At 35.8% G+C, this 11,755-nt stretch overlaps 2 protein-coding genes across 2 annotated transcripts; both read right to left on the bottom strand.

Moving 5' to 3' along the window:
- Positions 1-510: 510 nt before the first annotated feature.
- Positions 511-2,001, bottom strand: crygdl.2 (crystallin gamma D like gene 2). The gene is made up of 3 exons (XM_002934791.4): positions 1,952-2,001; positions 1,246-1,488; positions 511-851 (listed from the first exon to the last, which is right to left on the bottom strand). Exons 1-3 carry the CDS (start codon positions 1,958-1,960, stop codon positions 576-578), a joined length of 528 nt encoding a protein of 175 aa, XP_002934837.1. The 5' UTR covers positions 1,961-2,001; the 3' UTR covers positions 511-575.
- Positions 2,002-5,158: 3,157 nt separating this feature from the next.
- On the bottom strand, positions 5,159-8,024 carry crygdl.1 (crystallin gamma D like gene 1). Its single transcript, XM_002934790.3, has 3 exons — positions 7,987-8,024; positions 7,284-7,526; positions 5,159-5,470 (listed from the first exon to the last, which is right to left on the bottom strand). The coding sequence occupies exons 1-3, from the start codon at positions 7,993-7,995 to the stop codon at positions 5,195-5,197; spliced, it is 528 nt and encodes a 175-aa protein (XP_002934836.2). The 5' UTR covers positions 7,996-8,024; the 3' UTR covers positions 5,159-5,194.
- Positions 8,025-11,755: the final 3,731 nt, after the last annotated feature.

The following is an 11,755-nucleotide window of genomic DNA, read 5'->3' as shown; positions in this document are numbered from 1 at the left end:
TATTGACGGCATGACCATTAACTCTGTTAATTCAGCACACTGACTTGGGGTTATCTTTGACCAGTCCCTCTCCTTCTCTAACCATATTAATAACACTGCCAAAACCTGCCGCTTTTTTTCACTGCAATATTGCCAAGATACGTCCCTTTCTATCACAAGTTACTGCTAAAACACTAATCCTTTCCCGCATAGATTACTGCAATCTCCTACTAACCTGCCTCCCAGACTCCCACCTCTCTCCCCTGCAATGAATCTTAAACTCTGCTGCCAGGATCCTCCTGCTCTCTCCTAAGAGGGAACCTGTTCAGTCTCATTTAACCTCTCTAGCATGACTGCATGTTAAGCAAAGGACCTTGACATACTTAGAAGGAATCCATGTTCAGTCCTTCAGTACCACAAGATTTTGAAAAATTATCTAAATATGTCATCTCCTTTACCCCTCAACACATACTATAAAAATTAAAGCCTGCATGCCTAGAAAAGCATCATAAATTTAGCCTTAGAAAATACACAGCAATATGTGTTTTGACAGTTTTATTTTAACTTATTACCTTTTGTTGACATTTAAAAATGATTTAAAATCTGTTATAAACACTTCTGAATGAGCCAATTCTGGCGCTTGAGGCTCCCCAGTCACTGTATCGCCTGTATTCTCCAGGTCTCAGGTAGTACTGACGTCCCCTGTAGTTGGGTTCCTCATAGAACATCCAGTGGCCATCAAACACATTGCAGGAGTGAATGTCATGGAAACGGAATCGATCATAAGTATTGGGGCAGTCATCAATGAACTCCATCATCTGCCCTTGGAAATCTCCTCTTTCGTAGATTCTCATTTTATATTGACCTTGGTACTTTATCCAAAGTGAAATGTAAACATAGCAATTGTTATAGAACATATAATAATCTTGAAAACAATTTAAGAAATACGTTTCCTATAAGGTTCTTATTTTAGTTTTTATAAATTACCTGGCTTGATTCTCACTTCAGTATATTTTTGACTATTAGGGTTTCTCAAAATTGTTAGTCATATACAAAACAGCAAAAAGCTGCATTGGAGCCATATTTAGTTATGCTATATTATGCAAGGGGCCACCAAGATGGCAAGTATGGAAGCATGAAAAGTTTAACAAAACTTTAGGTACTTCAAATAAGCAGTAGGCAATGGAAGGAATTTCTTATTTCTTTTAAAATTATAAGAAAACACAAATATCTAGGTATTTTGAACAAACCTTTGTAAACACTTACATGTGGAATCATACGACAGGACCTGATGGAGTCATTGAAGCCCATCCATCTCTGAAAGTCTGGGTATTCTCCTTGCCAGAGGTAATACTGGTGTCCCCTGTAACTGGGGTGCTCATAGAGGATCCAGTTACCACCCTCTACCCTAATGGAGTTGCAGCGATTGAAGTATGAGGACATATCTGAACATTCTGAGCTGCACTCATAGTAACGGCCCTGGAAGTTTCTCTCCTCATAGAAAATTATCTGAAGGAATACAATATAGGCTTAATTTTTTTTTTTATAATTCCTAGTGAAATGTCATATAAATGCATTGTTTTTTAAAAATCCACAATAGGTCAGTACAGGTATGGGATCTCTTATTGGTAAACCCAAATTCCAGTTCCAAATTACGGGAAGGCTATCTTCCATAAAGTTTATTCTAAGCAAACAATTATACTTCTTTTTTTTATTATTTTCTTTTTCTCTGTAATAAAAAAAAAAAATACAGTTCTTTGCGTTTGATTGTCACTAACCTGTATACATTTCTACTGGGGGCAAAAAAACCTATTCTGTTTTTTTATTAAAAAATTCAAAATATAGAGAAAGTCGTTAGCAGAAAGACATCTGTTACTTTGCACCATTTTGATTGCTCTATGTACGTTTTGAAATCTATAGCAGTCACAGGCTTATTAGAAAGCATAAAAAATAATGAATAGTTTCAATGTACCTTTCCCATTTTGAATGGATGGAAGTTTCAATGCACAAAAAGGTGAAAAGAGGCAGCCTTTATATATGTGCTGTATTGCTGCTATCTGCATACATTGAGTCAACAAGTTTTTTTTTTGCACAGTAAGGAAAATGCAAAGATCTTTTGTGTGTGTTTTTTTTTTGTTTGCTGTTGTGTTACAGTTAGGAACACCCACCACAAAAAGGCTAGCACTGCATGTCCCTCTTTGTGAAAAAGTAGCTTAGATCAGCTGAAAACTGTGTGCATTTGTGTGAATATATAATTGGTGTATTAGCACCCAGAGCACTTGGAAGCTTGGAGTTATCGCGCATGCCAGTAAAAAAGGGGGCAAGGCCTAAGGGTTGCAAGGGGTGTTGACGTTACTGCTCATGCACACATCCTAAACCATCCCTGTCACACATCTGAAATAACTAACTGTACGTGTAATTTGTAAAATACACGTGGAATGCTCTTCAATATGATTAAACAGAAAAATCCAGTTTTTTACATGCAGATACACCATACCTACAACCCTTTAAGATTGGCAACCATTCTGATGAATGCTAGGGCTTCAAGACAATCAAGACTTAATATCTAATCTCAATGGCATTATCAGGTTCTGTAAATTTGAAAAGATAAATCCAGCTCTGTTGGCAACTGTTGGCGAGATGATAATCCTAATTTGGAGTGATGACAAATAGCTTATAGCCATAGAAGCATCAAAACATGTCTCCCAATGCAGATCATAAAATTATACAGAAATATATATTACCTCTGCAGTATATTTCTTAATATTCTCAAGCTTGAGAAAGGGCCCAGAGGGGCACTAAATGCTGCGTTGAAGGGCCCGGAGGGGCCCGAAACGTTGCTTTGTTCTATATGTACTTGGGCTAAATAAACACTTTTGTAAGGATTATATCTTACAGTGTGCTACTGGATTTTTTTGCAATTGTACATTGATCCCCATACAAGGTGGGACTCTCTCAGTACCTGCACCTGACAACCTTGGGTGTATAATCAGAGGGTTCAGCTCCCCAACAACCTGTCAAACTCACAGTATTGTGATTTGTAATGTATTCATGTATCTTATCCCTTATTAACCCTTCCAAAAGCTTTCCTACCATTGATGTCAGACATACAGGCCTATAGTTTTCGGGCCAAGAACAGGATCCCCCTTTTTTTTTAATTAACAATTTTTAATCATCTTACAGGGATCCCTTTTTGAAAAGCAATTCACCAGTCACCATGGCAGACCTTTGTTTACCTTTATATGTTCAAGTCTCTCTGACCCATGCATCAGTAGTTATATTACTAGAATTGGGTCTATTACAAAAGAAAGCCTTCATTAGCTGGTTCCTCAGTTGTGTAGACAGACAAAAAAATAACTGTTCAGAATTTCTGCTTTTTCCCTGTTCTTATTAAGCAACTGACTCCCTGTGATAACCCCCTTTTTGCTTAATTTTTTAATATTTACATATTTTTAAAAAATGGATACCCTTTTACTCCTTGCTGCAATACCCTTTTCCATTTCTTTTTTAGCTAGCCTTTTATTTTTAGCTTTTTTTGCATGTTTATTTGCTTCCTTGTACCTGATGAATGTTTAAGCTCTCCTAGCCAACTTGAATGCTATAAAAGCATGTTTTTTCATACCAACTTCGGCACTAACACTTTTATCAAACCATAAAGGTTTTGCTTTGTGATGCCTTTCCTTGCTTACAAGGGGAATATACTGACATGTATACTTGTTAAGCAACATTCTATTACATATTCCATTTTCCTTCTGTGTATTTCCCTATGAAAAGCCTTTCACAGTTAAAGATGCCCTTATACAGGCAAAGTTAGCACGTCTAAAATTTTGTGTTTTAGTTACTCATGTAACAGCATTAACACCATTTTACACAGCATGCTAAATAGGTCCCAGAGCATATAATACCCCTCTAAGCCTTTACAGGATGAATTGTCAATTATTCCCAAATTGTAGCAGATATGAAATTGCCTAGGAAACTTTTATACATATGCTATGGGTATATGATAGCATAATAACATAAGGGTGAGCATTTAAGCAATAGTGATCATAACATGGCCTCTTTTGAAATGATGTTGCAGAGACAACTCTATAACGAAGTAACTAAAACACCAAATTTAAGATGCAAACTTGGCCTTATAAGGGCATCACTGCAATGTATTAACTGGGAAAGGCTTTTCACGGGTTTAAACACAGAAGAAAAATGTTATAAATATACATGTCAGTATATTCCCCTTGTATACAAGGTAAGAAATTGCAAAGTGAAAAACTGATTTTAAGTAGCTGGGACTGCTGAGACTTTTATCAGGTACAAGGATGAAAGCATGCAAAACACAAGACAAGCTAAAATACAGAGGGGAAAAGGGTATTGTAGCAATGAGTAAAATTAATCCATAATTTTTAAAATATACAATAAACCTGAGGCTCATAGATGTATAACCTGCTTTGAAAATAAGCAGAACCTTCCACTAATTCAATGTGGCTAAAACATAGAAGCTACATATTACACAAATACAAAAGCAAACTTGGAAAACATCTTCTATACTTCACAGGTCTCTTCACAATGTAAGTATGAATACATTGGCTGAGATATTTTGGAACACCTTTATTATGTAAGACCTACAGACACAAAATAACCTTTAGTTAAAGATAGAAGTTAGAAAAAATAACTTCTACAAAAGTAGTTCTACAAAATTAGGCTTGCAGCTATAGTGGTGGCACATAGATAGTGTTTGGGTTAGTGTTTTGTTTCAATGATTGAATTTTTGTAATTGTGCACAATTATTTTTCTATTGGTGTTTTGTTCCAAAAATAAATAACATGGCTCCTTAAAAATGGGGAGGTTTTTATTTTTTTAAAATAACAGGCTTAAACAATCAAGTTCCAAACTTGAATGCTTTATTTTTGGAAAAATTTGTATATTTCATATCCATTTTTATTGTACTGCAAAAACCCAGCCATTATGTTTCTCATTAGTGTATTGTGCATGTTGGAAACATCTAGTCAGATACTGTAAGTGAATGTCTTGGTTGCAGATTATGAATAAAATAAACAAAAAAAAAATTTGTGAGATTTATTTAGCACCCACTACAGTTTAGGGTACTTTTATATAACAGCAAAAACTTCCCTCTCAGCAGTGTTCACAAATCAACCCAGTCCAGAAAATGAGAATTACACAGAGATTTGTGATTACTTTTTATTACTTTTATTGAAATTGTTTACATCATGTGATGAACTCTTCTGAATGAGCCAATTCTGGCACTTGAGGCTCCCCAGTCGCTGTATCTCCTGTATTCTCCAGGTCTCAGGTAGTACTGACGTCCCCTGTAGTTGGGTTCCTCATAGAACATCCAGTGGCCATCAAACACATTGCAGGAGTGAATGTCATGGAAACGGAATCGATCATAAGTATTGGGGCAGTCATCAAAGAACTCCATCATTTGCCCTTGGTAGTCTCCTCTCTCATAGATTCTTAATTTGTATTGGCCATGATACTTAAAATAAATAAAAATAGATATTAAACATAACTATAATAAATCACCTACTGCGATTATTCATTATAATTATCTGACCATATTTTCTTAAAATATAGCTTTCCCAATTTAAAAGTTTGATTTGCATGTGTAACATCATATAAAAAGATTATTGATTTTTTTTTCGGGTTTCGAGTTTTTTGTTCTAAAAAAAACCTCAAATTCGAATTGTGTTTCAAAAACTCGAATGTCTAGTATTTATTTAGTACAAAATACCCGAAAACTCAAATGTAAAAATTTGCCATCTAAAAGCTTGCGAGTTTCTAAAGAAGTCATATATTTAAACTTGAATATTTAAAGCATGAGTTTGTAAACTCGAAAAATTTGAGGCATTCAAGTTTTTTATTAAAACAAGTTTTTCTACTTAAGGAACATCCACTCCTGATTGAAACATCCCAGTACCTTCAAAACCTGCAAAATCAAGAAGTGAACCAACAAAACAACGAACCCCCCAGGAGTCAACAAATAAATAAAATGTTGGCAACGTATCAGCAGCAAGAATCAATCCCACAAAGCCCAGGATGAATAGGTATGAGCAAAAAGTTAAAATTTTTAGTTAAACATGTTAAATTCAAAGGTTTTTATACTGTTTCTTTATTAACCTAATACAGTACTTACAAAATGAAAAATATAAATGACAATGTATCATCATAAAAGTTGTAAAAGAATGAATCAACAATAACATTGTATTCAGAAATTTCATATTAATATGAAAATAAAAACAAAGTTAAAAAAAAAATAGTTTTTCTTATTAATTAACAAGCGACCATTTGATATGCGAGTTTATTCCATTTAGCAAAACAAACTCGAATTCACAAACTCGAAAATTGGTGAATAAGCCCATTGGATTACACTGCACTGGGAGGGTGGAAGGTAGGGTGTAGGTGGTGCCCAAATTATTCCCCATGGTTATATGCCTTGACAATTAGAGGAGTCCCTTAGGCATCCAGTAATGAATAATAATAATAATACAGGTATGTGACATGTTATCCAGAATGCTCTGGAGAATGGGTTTTCTAGATAAGGGATCTTTCCATAATTTAGATTGCGATACCTTAAGTCTGCTAAAAAGTCCTTTAAACATTAAACCCAATAGGACTGTTTTGCCACTAATAAGGATTATTTATTTCTTAGGTGGGTATCAGGTACAAGGTACTGTTTAATTTTTACATACAAAAAATAAATCATTTTTTAAATTTCTAATTATTTGATTAAAATGGAGTCTATAGGAGATGAGTTGTGGTAGAAGGACCAGCAACTCCTGCTTAAGGTGCTTACCTCTTGCCTATTTTTTCACTGTGTTCTGTTTTCAGCAATATAATATTTCCATATGGGTTCTCATCAAGTATAATTCAGTAGAAGTAGCAATATGAGTACCACTGTGTGATGTTGGACATTAATAAATATTTAAGAGATGCCAAAAATCAAATTGAAATCTCTATTTATTTATAATAAGTATGATTTCATTTTGAAGTCAATATTCAGCTTAAATACCAGTATAACACTGAGCATTTAAAATTGTACTTGTTGACAGGTAGGTCAAGCTGAATATTTACCCAGCATGTTAAACTATTCATTATGATTGACCCTGGCTATTTATTATGAATAATATTTATTTTTATAACACATAACTCAAATTCAATATTTTGAATATTATATACAGTATATATATATATACATATAGCTTAATGTTTTATATGTAACAGTTCAGTGAAATTCTTTTAAAAGTCAAGAACAGGTTTTCACCCATACTTAAAGAAAAAAAAATTCTTACATGGGGAATAAAGCGACAGGACCTGATGGAGTCATTGAAGCCCATCCATCTCTGAAAGTCTGGGTATTCTCCTTGCCAGAGGTAATACTGGTGTCCCCTGTAACTGGGGTGCTCATAGAGGATCCAGTTACCACCCTCTACCCTGATGGAGTTGCAGCGATTGAAGTATGAGGACAGGTCAGAACAGTCTGAGCCGCACTCATAGTGGCGGCCTTGGAAGTTCCTGTCCTCGTAGAAAAAGATCTAAACAAAAAAATTGTGGTTTAAAATATTTTTACACATCTGGAAATTAAAAGTGTATTTAATATCTTATTTGCACATATTTATAATGTGGCAAGTTTCTGTATAGAAAAAGATCTGAAAAGTTATATTTCACATATTCAGTTGGGTCGAGTAAAATATAAGTTGGAAGGCGGAAGGCAACCTCTCCCCACAATAAAAAATGCATAGTATCCAAATTTAAAACTATATGGCCAGCGAAGGTCAATATTTCATCACAATTCAGGCTATATGCTTGTAATAGTGGCTGGTCATCCACATATGAAAAAAAAACAGGCCTGTGTGTAAAATAAATTAGCAAATATGTTTTATGGAGTGTTATATTAGATAAAGTGAATATAAACCTCTATTAAAAAGTTTCAAATGATAACTTAAATGTGTGTTTGTCATTAAAAAACAAGATTATTTAAAGGTTTTGCCGTACCTTTCCCATTTTGAATGGACTGACGTTTTCACTGCAGTTAAAATGTGAATGAGACAGGCTTTATATATGTCCTGTATTGCTGCTGTCTGCAGAAAGTACTTTTTCTGCCTAGTAGAGAAAATGCAAAGATCTTTTGTCTTGCATGTTTTTTTTGTTTTTTTTTTGCTTGCTGTGCTGCAACAGTTTTATATTATTTGTGCATACACCCATGACCAATACCTTTACCTAAAAAATGACCCAGTGTGAAAAGCACAACCATTATTTCAGTAAACTGGTAAACAATTCAAAGGTTTAATAGTGTGAATCAGAAAGTAGCATATTATACCATCCACAAAGCTTCAATGAAACCAATGCACTGCATTTCCCCCTAAATGATAACTGGGAATACATACATTTTCTCTTTTTCTAGTGTGCTTGTTATACCAGGACTAAAGAGTTTTGAAGAGCACTCAATTTCCCCTATGATTCTATTTGAATTTACACAGCACTTTACAGTCAGACTGGAGGGTGAAGGGCCCGCCGGGGCTCCCTTCCCAGGGACTCTGCTGGTGCCCGCGTCCATAGCCCCCCCCGGAGAGGCCCCCCTAACCCCCCCTCCCAGGGCCCTCCACCCGTCGTCCTCCCCCAAGCGCGTAAAATTACTGCGTCAGGGCAGGAGCAGTCGGGCAGGGGACACGACACAAGGGTCGGGTCTGGGCCGCCGGGGCCCACTGGGACCCTGAATATAATGACTATGATTTGCTACATAATGAGGAATACAAACCATAAAAGTGTGCAGTATATGCAGGGGCGCTTCTATAATGAGGCCGCCTGAGAATCTCGCCTCAGGCGGCAAAATTTGGGTCAAAACGAGGGGCGGCAATTTAGCCGCCTGAAATATATCTAAAAAAAAGCTGCTTGTTACTGTTAAGTGTTCAGAATTTAAATTGTGTGACTTGCGCCGCCCTTACTTGTTGCCCGGCCAGACCTGATCACTGGTTGGCTCTTAGCTGCTTAGATAAGAACACTGAGCCAATCGGAGCTGTTCGTGTTCGGACTGCGTTGCGTAGGTACCCGCGCAGCGCTCGGCTGTGCTGCTTAAGTCATCTACTCTTGCCTGCTCTGGCCTGGATCGCAGCCAGTCGCACGTGTACGTGTACTTCATCAAGCTGGGCGCGCCGCTGGAAGCCAGGCAGCCGATCTATCCACACCCGCGCGGCGCATCGCAGTCCTAACAAACCTCAGGGCAGAAAGTTTTTTTAGCAGCTAACAAATGTTCAGGTTGGTACAGAGTCAACTACTGAATAAACCGTTTCATTGGAGACTCCAATTTGGAGTTGGTGAATGAATCGTTATCGTTTTATACTTACTGATTTACTGACACGGCCTGTTATTTCTCCAGTGTGTGTAAAATATATGTATAATGTATATTACCATACCATAATAAAATTTTGGTGGTATTAATTAGCCTAAGGAATTAATTTTTTATCCCTAATCCCAGTCACATTTGTATATAGGCACATGTCACTTTATTTGTATGTACTTAATAAATTAATTGTGATTATCATCAATATGCACATATACTAGTTGTATCTTGTATATGAATTAATTTCATGGAATCTGGTTTATCTTTTAAACACATTTATGAACTAACGTTACTCATCTGATGTGAAGCACACATCACTTTAAACATGTATTTTTGCACATAATGAATTAATTGTGGAATTATTATTGGAATTCCATTTTCTTATTTTAAAATAATAATAAATCAATCAACATTATGTTTGAATGCTATTTATGATTTTGCCATAAGAGTATTTGCCTCATGCTTTTACAATGCCTTTCTTACCCCCCTGTTCCTCTATGAGGGGGCTGCCATATTTGTACAGCAGTAGTCTGTTAGCATTAGAAAGTCTACAGGCTGAGAAAGGACAGGAACTTCATGTAATAATTACTTACAAAAGCAGAACTATCAGCAAAAAATGATCAACATGACCTATAGGTAACTTTTAAATTAGATTAATATTCTGAAAAGATATTTTTTAGTGTCAGTATCACTTTAAAATAAACCTTATAGGATTGTTTTGTTTAAAGTATGGATTCATGTAGCGTACTTACGAAGGTTCTGTTTTATTATTACACAGAAAAGGGCAATTATTTGAATTATTTTCTTATAATGGACTCTATATGAAATGCTAAGCCTAATTCATAGTTTTCAGTATATTGGGTATCAGAATATATGATCCCATACCCAACCCCTCATACAGTTATTTATATGGCAATGCTGTTATACTCTTTTTACTTTATATATATTATATTATATATTACTTTATATATAATATAAACAGTAATAGTGATATAAATGTTATAGGGCACTGATGGCTTAAAAAATATAGGGTGATGCTGGTATAGTGCTAAGCTAATTAACATATGCCAATGCTGTTCTTACCTTTATAGGGCAGTGCTGATTTTGGTGTACAAAATACATATTACTTGTACAGGATTTGCAGAAAGAAAACACAGCAAACACTCCATATAATTTAAAATTAAGAAGCAGAAGGATGTCTGGAAGGAAAAGATTTTCTGGGGCACACTATAAAAAAAAAGCGGGAAGCCAAGGAAGCAGCTTTTTCTAAACAGAGAGGCGCCATTATAAAATTTCTCTCAGAAGGAGAATCTTCTGCAGGGAAAAGTGAATGTGCAACCAACCAGCCTGATGCTGAAAAAAGTACAGGAATGGATACCAGCCAAATTCTATCTGAAATGCCTTATCCTGCTTCCCCATCTTCAGCTGTTTTACATGAAGTAACTGAAGATGCCACTTTGGTGTTAGATACTTCATCACCATCAAAAAGTCCAGCTATCCCGTCTACCAGCCAAATTATAATTGAAGTGCCTGATCCTAATATGTTATCTTCAGTTTCACAAGATGTCCCTAAAGATCAAAGCCAAAGTGATTATGTTGTGCCATTAGGTATTGTTTCACCAGAAATAGTTGTGGAGGAAAAATCAGAGGAAACAAGAGAGGATGTTTTGAAAGAGTCTCAGACACAGTCTGATGCCAGTATAGCATTAAGTACATCACTACTAAGAGACCCTGGATTGTGGATGGATATTAGCACAGGATTAAGGGATTTTCTTATACTGCATGGGCCGCAGCAAATAAAGTGCTTTCATTATCCAAAAGATCAAAGCAAACGTAGTTTTCACCGGCAGCATTATTGGCGTCATCTCCCAAACTTAGAGACCACAGAGCGAGAGTGGCTTATGTATTCGGAAAGTAAGGATGCTGTTTTTTGTTTTTGCTGCAAGATCTTTCCACCTAAATGTGCTGTATCTGTACTTTGTTCTACTGGAACAAATGACTGGAAGAACCTTGCTAGAAATTTAGCCAGTCATGATAAGGCAACATATCATAACAGGGCTTTCAGCAAATTGAAAGAACTCGAGTCAAGACTAAGGAAGAATTTTACAATTGAGAACATAAATAAAGAACACATTGAAGCTGAAACTCAGCGCTGGAAAAATGTCCTTAGAAGGTTGATTGTGCTTGTTAGAACACTGACTATTCAAAACCTTGCCTTTCGTGGGAAGTCAAATAAACTTTTTGCACCAAACAATGGCAACTTTCTTAAATTTGTGGAGGCAATAAGTGAATTTGATGGTGTTTTGGAACCACCAATGAAACTCACAACCATTATCTTGGGAGCATAACACAAAATGAGATTATTCAGTTACTAGCTCTTCAAATCAAGCAGAAGATCTTAGCTTATTTATTCACAGCAAAATA

The sequence above is a fragment of the Xenopus tropicalis genome, chromosome 1 (genome assembly GCF_000004195.4).
Source record: "Xenopus tropicalis strain Nigerian chromosome 1, UCB_Xtro_10.0, whole genome shotgun sequence".
Classification (NCBI taxonomy): domain Eukaryota; kingdom Metazoa; phylum Chordata; class Amphibia; order Anura; family Pipidae; genus Xenopus; species Xenopus tropicalis.
The sequence above is the reverse complement of the archived record's forward strand: the minus strand, read 5'-3'. Positions and strand labels throughout refer to the sequence as shown.

Bases quoted from the DNA above. Each gene is read 5' to 3' on its own strand.
- crygdl.1 (XM_002934790.3), bottom strand. The intron at 5,471-7,283 runs GTAAGAATTTTT...ATTTATTTTAAG, and splicing joins CCTGTCGCTTTATTCCCCAT to TATCATGGCCAATACAAATT.
- crygdl.2 (XM_002934791.4), bottom strand. The intron at 852-1,245 runs GTAAGTGTTTAC...CTTTGGATAAAG, and splicing joins CCTGTCGTATGATTCCACAT to TACCAAGGTCAATATAAAAT.